Source organism: Prionailurus viverrinus, chromosome A3 (genome assembly GCF_022837055.1).
Source record: "Prionailurus viverrinus isolate Anna chromosome A3, UM_Priviv_1.0, whole genome shotgun sequence".
Lineage (NCBI taxonomy): Eukaryota > Metazoa > Chordata > Mammalia > Carnivora > Felidae > Prionailurus > Prionailurus viverrinus.
Window position 1 is genome coordinate 16,960,154 of NC_062563.1, and position 13,306 is coordinate 16,973,459.

At 49.4% G+C, this 13,306-nt stretch overlaps 1 protein-coding gene across 19 annotated transcripts in view; it reads right to left on the minus strand.

Annotated features, from left to right (window-relative positions):
• The window catches only part of L3MBTL1 (L3MBTL histone methyl-lysine binding protein 1), a 40,188-nt gene that overhangs the window by 18,810 nt on the left and 8,072 nt on the right, over positions 1–13,306 (minus strand). For 17 of the 19 annotated variants that reach the window (XR_007151081.1, XM_047853717.1, XM_047853713.1 and 14 more), the window contains 9 exons: positions 13,036–13,120; positions 5,158–5,243; positions 4,533–4,637; positions 3,501–3,636; positions 3,061–3,170; positions 1,740–1,891; positions 1,229–1,305; positions 574–659; positions 264–374 (listed from right to left, as the gene is read on the minus strand). Coding sequence is in view for 18 of the 19 variants with exons in the window: in XM_047853717.1 (XP_047709673.1) it covers positions 264–374; positions 574–659; positions 1,229–1,305; positions 1,740–1,891; positions 3,061–3,170; positions 3,501–3,636; positions 4,533–4,637; positions 5,158–5,243; positions 13,036–13,120 (948 nt within the window). In the remaining variant the exon portion in view is untranslated. The remainder of the gene's footprint in view (positions 1–263; positions 375–573; positions 660–1,228; positions 1,306–1,739; positions 1,892–3,060; positions 3,171–3,500; positions 3,637–4,532; positions 4,638–5,157; positions 5,244–13,035; positions 13,121–13,306) is intronic. The other 2 variants (XM_047853716.1, XM_047853710.1) reach the window with 1 other exon arrangement.

The window sequence follows — 13,306 nt, forward strand, 5'->3', positions numbered from 1 at the left end:
CATCTCCCATCAATCCACACACAGGAAAAGGATCATTAGGCCCACTTTATAGGCTCAGAGAGGGGAAATGACTTGCCCAAGCTCACTCTGGATGAGGCTAAAGTTTGACCCCAGATCTTCGACCTCGAATGTAGAGCTCCCTTCCCACAACCTGTGGCCTCCCTTATGTCTGACTCATGCCACGCCCTTGACCTCTAACCAGTCCACAGAATTCCTGCCCAAACAGCCTGTCCACTCCCCTGGCCTGAGGGGCCCGGAGCCACCTTTATCCGATGGTCCTCCACATCCTCCACGCTGGCCACACGAATCAGGGCTGGGTTCCTGCGGTCCACGGCCTCCAGTTTCATGTTGACCAGGAAGCTGTGTGGGGGTCGCTGCAGGGGGACAGCAGCCTTCAGGCCAAGGCCTAGCTCAGTAGAGCTGAGGCCCCAAGAAAGGAGCCCAACTGCTGTGACTTGGAAATTGTGGCCTGCCAAAGGGGGAGCACTCCACTTGGCCTCCATTCCATGTGGCTGGCCAAGTGCTCCATGCCTTCCCAGAGGTCAGCTCTGGGGGCAGAGAAAGCTGACTCACCACCTTGAAGGCCCAGGTAGGCACAGCAGAGGCCCCGGTTTCTTCCAGATATTTCTCCCAACAGAAGCTGTCAGGGTCTGGGTAGTCTAGAGGAGAGGATGAGAGCAATGTCTAGGCACTGTGGCACACTAGGGAAGTTCTTTCTCCCCAAACAGGACCCGGAGAACAGACAGGGTACAATCCCCCCAACACCACCAGCGCCAGCTGCTGGCAGGGGCTCCTGAGGCAGAAGGGTGCTAGCCGGAACCAAGCATATCACCAAGCAGTTCACAGGGCTGTCTGGGAACGCTGGCCCCCCCTTCCCCCTTCTTGGTCCTGCTGCTCCAGCTCAAGCCCAGCCCCGTCTGAACCTCTCCTGTGTGTGCATCAGAGTAATACTCTGAAAGGAAAGGACACACTTTCTCTGCTCTGGATTCCTGCTCCCTTGCTGAGGGGGGTCGTCTAACTTTCTTCCTTTAAACCTCAACAGGTCAGGGGTTGACAGGTCTCTCCTTAAATCAAAGGTTTCTCAACTCCCAGGCAAAGACGATGAGGCTCCAGGATACATCTGTCCCCTCACCCAGACCCTAAAGACCCAGCTACTGAGGTAAGGGATCAGGAGGAGGGCTGTGGGGTCAGGCCTGGAAAGGGGCATTTGCTCAGGCTGCAGGGTCACCTTGTGGAGGGGTGAGGGGCTTTCCTTGCTTCTGGCACCAGCCCACCGGGTGGATGTAGGGGCTGCTGGGATCACACCTGAAACCAAGAATACTTCACTGTCCCAAGTGACACTTTGAGGCCTATGACAGCACAGCTCCAGCACCCAACCTCATTCTACTGCTTAGTGAGAGCTACACAGACGGCTGATGAAGTCAGAAAACTGTAGCATTAACTACAAACTCTAAGACTACCATAACGTATAAGGGAAAATCATGAATCACAGGTTTGCTCATCCTAACCTTGGTATTTTTAGGATGAAACATTTAATTTTGCATTGTATTTCTTATGATATAGATCAAAGCCACAGGACAGTCCGTGATGCCCCGGAGCAAATATCAATGTCAGGACCAGGTTGGGGTTACATGGTGACTGAGGTCTGAAAGTATTGCCTCCTGCACCCACCATCCCCTCACCACCACCGCCCCCCGCCCCCTCCACCGACCCCAGCCAAGTCTGGGCCCTCCCACTACCAGTAGTCGTAAGTATCATCCCAGTTGTCAAAGTGCACCAAGAAGCGGCTGTCCACCACGTCGGTCACACTGGCCACACAGACAAGGGACGGGTTCATGCGGTCAACAGCTTCCAGCTTCATGCCCACCTGGAAGCCCAGGGGTGGGGGACTCTGTGGGCAAGAAGAGAGGCTGCCATAACAGGCTGGCTAGCACTAACCCAGAACCCACTGGCAAAGGAAGGAGTAGGTTCTCCAGGAGTTATGCCTGGGGTGGGGTAGGGTAGGGGGCACAGGAGAAACAGGCTGAGAAAGAGGGTCCTTCCAGGGCAGAATCATAACCCCAACCCCGAGCCACTTGGGAACTTGTGGCCTCCAAGGAAGGAAGCCTCACTGTGGTGGAAGATGAGAGACAGGCAGAAAGCCACGCATTCACCCAGAGAGTCTGTCTGGTTGAGTCTAAGCCTCTCCTATACAGACCAGCCTGGCCTAGCTTGCATTGAGGTGGCTGGGTCACTAGTGGGTGCTGGGAGGGAGAAGCTGTCGTGAGGCAGGGAGAGGGGAGGAAGAGCATCCATTGGGCGTAAGCTTCAAAAGCCATCACCTCCCTTGACCTTTGCAACAACCCTGTGGAGGTAAGTATTATCATCTCCATTTTATAGATTACATAATTTGCGCAGGACCACAGTGCTAGTCAATGGTGGGACCGGGATTTAAACAGTTTGACTTAGAAGTCTGCATTCCCTTTCATAATAGCAGGTAGAACCCCACCAGTCACCTGGGAACCTGTAGGTATGGTCTGTGGGGCCAGACCCGGGCGGGAGAGTAACTGCCTGAATGGCATGGTGGACGCCCTGACCCCTGGGGACCCTGCACTCTTGACCTGGTAACAATTTTAATGGGGGTTCCCTAAATCTTGCGGACTTCTGGCTGGAGATTAGGAGCTACTTTGACTGCTGGATACAGTTGCCAGCTGCCTTGAACAGAGAAAAAGACAAGGAGTGAACGTTGGGACTAAATGGGAGTCGCGGTGTTGGTCAAAAGGAAGAAAAAAGCAAGCTCCCAGAACAGAGGCTTGGACCTTACCCCCAGGTCTGCAGAGCAAAGCGATGCAAGAAATAAGGACAGTGGCATCCCAGTGCCCAGGCTGAGATGGTGGGTGCCCGGAGGACAGGGTTTCTGCGGTAGGGAGGAGGGGAAACTGGGCAGGCCCCATAACCAGGTCTCCCTCTGGCCCTCGGCCTGCCCAGAGCGCCCCTCCCATTTGGTGTGAGCTGAGAGCACTGGTAGATGAGCTCTCTTCTGCTGGGATTCTGTCCCAGAGGGTGGGAATACGCTCTCACTTGCTCGGGGCCACTCACGTGGCTCTGGTTCACAAACAGGTGCTTGGGGGCGGCCTGAGCTCTTGTGCTGCGCAGGTACTGGCTCCAGCTGAACTCCTCCTCCTTGTAACCTAGGCCCCTCAGGCGGGGAAGAACAGAGTGCCGTGCAGACAGAGGCTGGGCCATCACGAGGACACCCCACGCTGAAGCAGCAGAATCAGGAAAGCCCAAGGACCTCCCAACCCTCAAGAACCTGCCCAGGGAGACCCTGCTGAGGTGGGACATGACCCGGGTCGTCACTCTAAGGGCAAGGGCAAAGCAGAAGCCCTGGGGCCTAGTCACAGCAGGATGAGATTAAAAGAGGCTAGTGGTGGAACGGGGAACAGGGGAGGTCCCACAGGGAAGAACCAATGGGTCTGAGGGCTCACTGCCTCACTGTGACCAACCTGGCTAGGCCTTACCTTTGGGGGGCTGCAGTTTGTGCCCAGTCTTCTCAAACCAGCCAGCGGGGTGAATGTCAGGGGAGTTGGCATTGATCCAGAAGTCATGGCACTCGGAATACCCATCGAAGTGTAGACGAAGGCGGTAGCCACACACCTAGCCCCATGAAGGGGAATCACAGGGACTCTGATGCCAGCAGACTCCCACTCCCTCTCCCTCACCTCTCCTGGCCCAGCCTGGTGGTCTCAAGGGTCTCGAATGCTAGCAAGGTCCCCAGCCCACCACTCTTCACCCATCCTGAACCTTGCCCCACACTCTCCCATCCTGCATTGAGGACAGATCATGTACTCATGAGCCGAGTCTGCATGTGAGACAGGCAGAGTCTAGGACATCCTCCTGCCCTCTTGAGCCCTGGACAGAACCGCAAGGGCACCTACCGAGGCTCAGGCCTGTTCAGAGGACCCCTGATGACCCTTCCTTCTGCTACCGTCTCTCGCTCCCCCCTCACACTGCTGTGACCTCACTGAGCTGATGGCAGCTCCTTGAACTTGGCTCCCTGTTCTATGCCCATGACTTTTGCTTCTTCTGCCTGGAACACCTACTCACTCACAATTTATCCCTCAATGCTTGGCAGGAGGCCTTTCCTCTATGAAGCTCCTCTTGCCCCCTTGGGGCTGCCCTGCTCACATCTGCTGCCCCATGTGGTAAGCTGCTGATGTGTTTATCTGGCTGATTCCCACACAAGTGTGAGCTCCCAGAGGACGAGATCATGGTTGGACTCATGCCAACACCTCTGCCCTCAGGATCCCTCCTCCTCAGGCTCCCCCAGCACTGCAGGATGCACCATTCAGTAACGTCTCCACGCCCAATATTTAGGTTTTGTTCCTATTTTAGCTTTCGGTGGGTTCCACCATAACCCCCTAAAGACTGGGTGCTTTTTGAGGGCAAGGCAGTGTCTCCGTCATCTGAGTCAGGACCTCCATGTCCCTAGCAGTCCCCATCAGGCTACCCAGAGAGACATCACCAGAATATGGGAGCAAGTCTCAGCTCACCTCAGCCACTGTGAGGATGAAGTACATGGACGGGTGTTGAGGGTCGATGCCTTCCAACTTCATGCCCAGTCTGAAGCCATTCTTATTATGAGTGACCGCCTGGTACTGTCAACGCACAGATTGGAGAGGACCCAGCCTCCATCCAGCCTTAGCCTTGCCTAGTGGGCTTGGGGTGAAGGAACTGCCTTTAGACCCCACCCGCCTGGTATTACCAAAGTGGTAGCTTATTTGGGAATCTTTAGTGCAGGGATCCACAGCAGGACACACTAGCTCCCAGGTCCTCTGAAAAATGTGGGCTAAGTCAGGGCTGGATTTAAGGGCTTGCTCTTACCCAAGTCATAGAGAGATCCGCATACAAGAACTGAGCAGAAGGTACCAGGATTCAAAAGTCCACAGGTCCAGTGATGGGTGAGCCAGGGTCCCACCTCTCTACTTCCTCCTATCCTGGGCACCTCTCAAGAGTGAGCCCTTCTCTACTCTGGGACCCTAACCAGCCTCTCCCCCTTCCATTCTACCAGTCTTTTGAGGGATATCAGACACACAGAACACCAGAAGGTCTGAGGTTGGTGGTGAGTTCCTGGACTGGGTATGCAAGCTCTTCCTAGGTAGAAATTGCCTGACTCACGTCCTGGAAGAGGCTGACAGGGGCGGTGACAGCCTTCTGCTCCTCCAGGTAGGGCTCCCACGACCAGCCTTCCTTCTTCCCCGATGCTGTGGACAGGAGACAGACAGACTAACCTCTGGACTGCTCCCAATAGATTCTTCTCCTGAGTTTCCCCTGACTCAACTCTACCTTACCTCCAAAACAAACCTTTGTCTATGATCACATGCTGCCCTCTGGGCCCTCCCAGCCATGCCAGCACCGGAGAGCAGGGGTTCAGACTTCAGGGGAGACTTAGTCTCAGGCGGGGCTGCACCAGATTCTGTCTGCCCCACCCTCATCCCCAGACCACCGTCAGCAAAAGTACTTTGTATTATTTAGCAATTAAATTGAGGTCCCACAGAGGGACTCAGTTTTCTGACAAAGCCCAGTGACAAGTCCTGAGCCAGAGGAATTCATCACAGTGCCACCTAAGCTCACAGGGATAGAAGAGGAAAAAGAGAAATGAGACAGAAACCATGGAAGGAGGAAGAAACGGAGAAGCAAGGTCACACAGAAATGAGAAACTCTCTTTTTTTGAATCTTCTTCCTCTAAACACACACAGGTACACACAGATACACAAGTATGCTATATGTGTGCTTAGTATGCCCACAGAGTACAGACTGATTCCATGGCCCTCCTTGACATACACATGCCATGTGTGCACGCACCTGTGTGTGTGCGCGCGCACCCACACACACACACACACACACACTGTGGTTAGGAATCTCCAGAGGAGATCCCTCCTGGGGAGAGGGAGAGAAATTTCCCTACGGGACCTTCAGGTTAGTGTAAGATGGAGACCAGGCCTACAGAACAGAGAGAAACATCCTTTAAAGACTAGAATAGGTGGCAATGTGTAAGGTAGGCTCACAAGGTCAGCCTGAGCTGCCTTTAGCTGAAGGCTACAGATAATGAAAGAGGCAAAAACCTGCAAAAATCAATTCATATCCCTTGGGTAAATAGCTCCAGCTTCTTCTAGAAACTTCACTGACTCAATTTTGTCATCTAAGATATGCAGACAACTTCATCTACCACAGGGAGTCATTTGCAGAAGTAAATGAAATGCTGTGAGTAAAAGATCTTCTTGAAATGCAAAGTGCTGGTCTTGTGTTACTGGTCTTCCTAGGGTTCCATGAAGTCTGTCTGATCTGGATTCTAGCTCTGCCATGCTCTGGCTCTCTTGGCTACTGCCCTGGATCATTCAGATGTGGAGTGATTTGTTACTCAGGAAGAAGCTTTTCTTCTTTAGCTGGAACTGCAGTGGCTAGAGCATCTCCCTAGGAGCTGCCTAAGTTCCCTGGCCACTGTACTGAGCCTTGAGATCCCCACCATCTGACCCAGCTGGGCCAAAGCAAGTCTTTTCTTCAACTGATCAACCAAGCCATCAGACTGTCTCAGAGATCTACACCTATACACCAACCCAGAGTACATCTCTTCCCACTACCCTCTGTCCTGAGTGAAACCTGGATTGTCCCTTGAACACATCACTTGTGTTCCCTCAAGAAATCCTCAGTTCTCCCACTTGGCCTTTATCCAGACTTACAGAGCATGCCAAGGGAGGAGAGAGTAGGCTTTGGGATGCCAGGCCTGGCATCGTCTCCCTGCGTCTTGCCACTGCCATTCTACGTTATCCCGCATAATACCTCTTCACTTTTTCCAAATCACCACTATTATCACCAGCCCTTCACAACCCCTGAGCCTTTCTCCCCAGACGTTCTCACTTCTCACTCTTCCTAAACCGTACATGAGCCACTTGTTGGACTTCTCACCTCAGGAAGCTCTGCCCCTCCTGGGCTCCTAACTCTAAGTTCTTCTCCCCTCAGCCACACTCCAATGTGGCCAAGCTCTAAGACACCCCCCCTGTGCTGCCCAGGCCACAGTAGAGACCTCTAGCCTCCCCATCTTCTGTGTCTTACCCTTCCAACCCCCAACCATGCCACTTGCCTCCCTAACCCTTTATTATCTGCATTCTCTCACTAGTCACAATGCATAACAGGTATATAGACTTTACAGTTTACCATTACTACCATTTCCATTTCCCTTAACCATTCCTTCACCACTGAGTGAAGGCTTCACCATTGAGTGGGGCTTTCTGTGTGCCAAGGCTGGTGCCAGAAACTGGGGGTACAGGGATGCCTCAGAGACCTCACATATGTGGTCCCCTTTAATCTTCACACAATGTCTCAAGGAGATAGGTAGGACTCATGGTAATCCTTTTCACAGATGAGAAAAGAGATGAGAAATGGAATCCAGTGGAGAGAGGTCCGACTACTAAACCCTTCATTAATGACTAGACGTCTCCTCCCTGACCAAGCCCCAGCCTCCTCTGGTTTCCTGCATCCTTTTCCCATAGTGAACAACAGGCTGAGCTGTTAGCTACATCCTCAAGACCAGATGAGTCCCAACGCTTCTGCGTACAGTTGTACAGTATGCACACTGTACACAGGTGCCCAGCCAAGAGGGTGAATGGGCTGAAATCCAGCCTAGGCTCCTTGCCGAGCCATGTGGCTAAGTCTACTGTGAAAAAAGGTTGCCTTTTTCTAATTGGGTCTGCTCAGAAAGGGCACCTGTTTACAATGTGTGTCAAGGTACCGCATAGGCCAGCTGTGGTACTCATCCTCTTTTGACTTCCAGAAATCCTCCTTTGCTTATTCCTGCTTCCGTAGACTAGATGCTCTTGACTAGCAGTTTCTTCAGCTAGCTCAAGCTGTCCAAAACCAAATTCATAACTTCTCTGCCAAAGCTGTGGTCTTCTCAGTCTAGTCCATCCTGGTCGATGGCACGAGTATCCATTCAGTCACATAAGCCAGGAACATGAGAGGGATCCTTTATGTCTCTTTTTTCACGCCCAGCCTCCTTCAGTCCCTGAGTTCTGCTGACTCCAACTTCTACCTGTCTCTCGAACCTATCCCCACCTCTCTCTATGCTCACTGTTGGTCTCACTTTGAGCCTGGTTCAAGAGCCCCTGGACTGATCTCTCTGTCTCAGATTCAGTCTATTGCCAGAATAGCTCTAAAATAAAAACATTTCTTTCTTTGCTTTACATCCACAATGGCTTCTGATTTACAACAAAAAGTCCAAACACCTTTCTGCAGCACACAAAGCTGTCAGTGACTAGCTTACCATGCATTTCCACGTCCCTGTGTGCTTCTGTGCCTTTGCATATCCTCATCCCTCTGCCTCATAGATGCTGTCCCCACTGTGTCCCATCCTCTTATCTTCTTCTCACCCACAGCTCCGGCACTAGCACAGGGTTTTACACAGAAAGATAATCACCAATTGTTTGTTAAGTGAATGACTAGGAGGATGTATGTGTGCATGCACGGATATGTGGACGACTGGACGTACGGATGCCGGGATGTATGGATGTATAGACGCACAGAGGGAAGTAACATCATCCCACCTACCCTGTGCAGCCTTCCTTGGCTTTATGAGGCAGCACTTGTTCTGTGACAGTCCTTTGTACCTACATACCTCAACCACAACAGTTATTATACTATCCCATAACTACCTGTTTAAAAATTTTTTTTTCATTCATTATTTTTGATAGAGACAGAGACAGAGAGAGAGCAGAGGAGGAACAGAAAGAGAGGGGGACAGAGGCTCCGAAGAGGGCTCTGTGCTGACAGCAGAGAGCCTGATGTGGGACTTGAACTCACAAACTGTGAGATCATGACCTGAGCCAAAGTCAAATGCTTAACTGACTGAATCACCCAGGTGCCTTCTCTCTCTCTTTAAAGTTTATGTATTTTTGAGAGAGAGAGACAGAGAGGGAGAGACAGAGAGAGAGAGACAGAGAGAGAGAGGCAGAGAGAGAGGAAGGGAGAGAATCCTAAGCAGGCTCTGCACTGTCAGCACAGAGCCCAACACAGGGCTCGAACTCATGAACCATCAGATCATGATCTGAGGCTTAACCAACTGAGCCATGCAGGCACCCCTCATTCCTCAAATGTCTTGATGTCCCTGTGCTACCAAGCCCCCTTCCATCTGAGCACTTCCTTCTTGCTGCACTCTCTTAGCTGTATCTTCTTCCTCTTCTCTTGCCATCGGTGGTTCTTTCTCCCACCCCAACCCTGCTCCTCAATGATGGGGACCCTAGAAATACACCAATTGCTTCCCATTTCCTCTCTTTGTGCTGACTCTTTTGGGACGCTTCTTGAGCGCTGCTTCAGTAGTTTAGGTGGAGATAATTCGCAGATTAATGGTTCTAGCCAGACTTTCCACTCTAAGGTCTACAGGAGAGAAGGAAAACCTAAAGAACAGAATACTATGGCTCAAGAACAACCAATCACAAGTAGTCACCAGGGTGCCAACCATGTGCTGGATCTTTTTGTTTTAAATTTGCTACAGAAACATGTATTTGCCTATATCTTCTGCGGTATGGTTAGCCAGTATTTGCCTATGTCTTCTGCAGCATGGTTAGCCAGTTCAGAATCAGTTCATTTCAAGACAGAAAACTTAATCAAGAGCCTGCCACTTGAGGTCAACATGTACCCGGCAAGGATCTATGCCTGGGAACACCAAGCCAAAGAGGCTGGGCTCCATAGTGCTATGGTCTATTCTTCACTTGGCCTTCAGTTTCTAGTAAGTACAAATGGACCTTTCTGAAAATCTCATGAAAGTCATGGACCATCTACCCAGAAAAATAAGCAATTCACAGAATTTTGCACGTAAATTTAGATTAGGGACCTCAGTTAAGAAGGCACTGTTGTAAGAGTCCTACTGATAAATGACTTGTACCAAAGCACACACTCATATTCTCAACTTGCTCCCCAACTTCACGGCACACTCTTCGTATTTCAATATAAAATGTGTTTCCTATACCAAATTAAAAAATGGCATGGATCTGAATAAATATTTATCTAAAGAAAATATTTAAATGGCCAATAAGCACATGAAAAGATGCTCAACATCATTAGCCATCAGTGAAATGCAAATCAAAACCACAATGAGATATTACTTCACACCCACGAGGATGGCTATAATAAAAAAGAGACAATAACAAGCATTGATGAGGGTGTGAATAAACTGGAACTCTCAAACTGGTGGGAATGTAAAATGGCACAGCCACTTAGGAAAACAGTCTAGCAGTTCCTTAAAAGGCTAAACATAGAGTTACCATATAACCCAGCAATTCACTCCTGGGTACACAATCAAGAAGAATGAAAACATATCCACACAAAAATTTATACATGGATATTCATATCAGCATTACTCATAATAGCCCCAAAGTGGAAGCACCCCATATCCATCAATCAATAAATAAACAAAGTGTGATATAACCACACAATGGAATATTACTCAGCAATAGAAAGGAATGGGGTACCAATGGCCGCTACCCCATGGATAAACCTTTAAAACACTGTGCTAAGTGAAAGAAGCCAGTCACAAAGAGCCACCATATTATGTGATCCCATGTATGTGAAATGTCCAGACTAGGCAAATCCACATCCACAGAAAATAAACCTGGGGTTGCCTAGGACTAGAGGGGTATTGGTGGTTTGGGGGGAATGATAGCTAAGGGACCCAGGGTTTCTTTTTGGAGTGATGAAAAAAATGTTTTGAAATTGATTGTGGTGGTGGTTACACAACTCTGTGAGTACACGAAAACCCACTGAATTGTACAATTCAAATGGATGGACTGCATGGCTTATGAATTCCATCTCAATAAAGCCGCTAAAAAAACCTGTACCTTGTAAAAATACATATGAAGCACTAACTGCGAAAACTGGATAGAGCGGACACCAATCAGAATGAAAACATTCTGCTCCTCAGAAAACATCATTTAGAAAGGAAAAAGCAAGCCAAAGACTGGGAGAAAATATTTTTTTTAGCATATATGTTTGATAAAGGACTTATATCCAGACTATATAAAGAATCAATAATAAGAAGATAAACAACTTGATTAAGAATGGGCAGGGGCGCCTGGGTGGCGCAGTCGGTTAAGCGTCCGACTTCAGCCAGGTCACGATCTCGCGGTCCGTGAGTTCGAGCCCCGCGTCAGGCTCTGGGCTGATGGCTCAGAGCCTGGAGCCTGCTTCCGATTCTGTGTCTCCCTCTCTCTCTGCCCCTCCCCCGTTCATGCTCTGTCTCTCTCTGTCCCAAAAATAAATAAACATTGAAAAAAAAAAAAATTAAAAAAAAAAAAAAAAAAAAAAGAATGGGCAAAAATGTATGTCTCAGGCAACTATAAGGAAACAGAAGAAGATGCTTGCAGGACTGCTCTGAATGTGAAAAGGCTGTAACAAGTTGACCCCAAAGAATCCCACCTGAATGTGGGCAGAACGAGAGGGGACACGAGAATATCAGAATAACTGTTAATGACTAAATATACCGTAAAGACTTTTACCATGGTGTGTTAGAAAACGATTCTTCAAAGTGGCTGTTGCAACGATAAAGCAGATATATGCGAGAGAGAGAGAGAGAGAGAGAGAGAGCGCGCCTGAGTACACACATGAGTTACACGGCTCTAAACCGTAAACTATTGGAACATCCTGTGAGGACTAGATAACGTCAGTCTTGTACAACATGAGCCCAGCAGCTGGCCATCTAACCGCCAAACAGTGTAAACAGAACACAGATTCTCCACACACACACAGGACACTCAAGCAAACCTGCCACCCCCACCCTGAGCCCTAGATTCTTCTGCCAAAAGACCCCAAAAATGAGTGGGAAAAAATTTAGCCATAAATGCAAACTTCTGTTAACTAACAGAGTATCTTTCCTTGAAAAAAGGAAAAAAGACAGAAAAGGGAAAATATCCAGAAGATGGTGAGCAGTATGGTGAGAAGTATGAATCAAAAGATAACTCTGTACTGGACAAGAGGACCCAGCTAAAAGAATGCTGATTCATGAATCTAGCTCCCTAAGTAAGACAGAGCAGTTGAACCACTGTCTTGAGGAGTTAGAGAGCAGTTGAACCACTGTCTCCTTCCTCTGAATAAGACTTAAGAGGTCATAAACCAATGAGAGCTACGCTTTTGGCTTCTGATGTGAGAGCCTCGGGTGAGAGACAGCAGTGAAAATTTGGTTTGGATGTGATGGGCAAAATTTCCAATAGGCACTACAGAGTTCGGAACCCTGGGCACAGCCTGGGTTCCTCTGGCTGGCACTGATCTGTCAAGGCAGAATGTCTTAAGAACTCACCTCAGCCTCTGGCTCTCTCTGGGACAGGAAAGACAGTAAATCATGCAACTGAACCATGGTCCAAGTGGAACCACCAACATACGACTCATCCATTCATGCACTGAATAAACATTTATTGAGAATCTACTCAACACCAGTCGCTAAGCTAAGTACCGAGGATACAATGATTAATACAGCTTTGAGGGAGGAAGGTAGACATTAAACAAGAAGTGTGATAAATGTTACTTAGCTTAGCGGACTGTTGTCACATGGGAATGGAGAAGGGCTGAGGGCCAGAGCTGACTATGAATGACTTTTGTTCCACTTTTCTTGGAACCAAAGGGCCAGAATGGAGGCCCAAATAGCAAGGTCAGAGGAATGACTGGTATGAACTTGCTTACACCACCAAAGGGAAGCAATGCCATGTGGTGCCATTAAAAGCTGTTTAAGTCTTTGGATACTGAGCCTGGCAGTGAGGCCTATTCACAACTAGATAATAGAGAATACACAACTACATGATACAGTTCTCCCCATATACGCATACCAGCACATAAATCAGTATCATTGTCTCTGTCGCTCATTTTTTCTCCCTCTGTCTCACATACACCAGTTCGTACTCATCTATATATATACCACCCACCATCACATTCCTAACCCATACTCCCAGCCTCACACCTCCAAAAGCATATACACACATCGCACCAATATATATACACACACACAGGCCACCATACCAGGCTGGCTGCTGTTCCACTCCTCACTTTCCGGGGTGCTAGCAGCGGGCTGTCCCTCTGGATCCTTTCCTTCTTCTTGCTTCTCCTGTGGAAGGCAAGCCTTATTCCTGTCCTCAAGGGTTGAAGTTCCAGACTCTATTCCCCTGCCTGGCTCCCTGGCCACACGGTGTTCAGTCACAAACAAGTGGAATTTCTGCTAGGCTACCAGCTGGAACACAGCTCCAGCGGACAACCCCTTATGAGGTTGAGGTGCACTCACATGAGCATACAG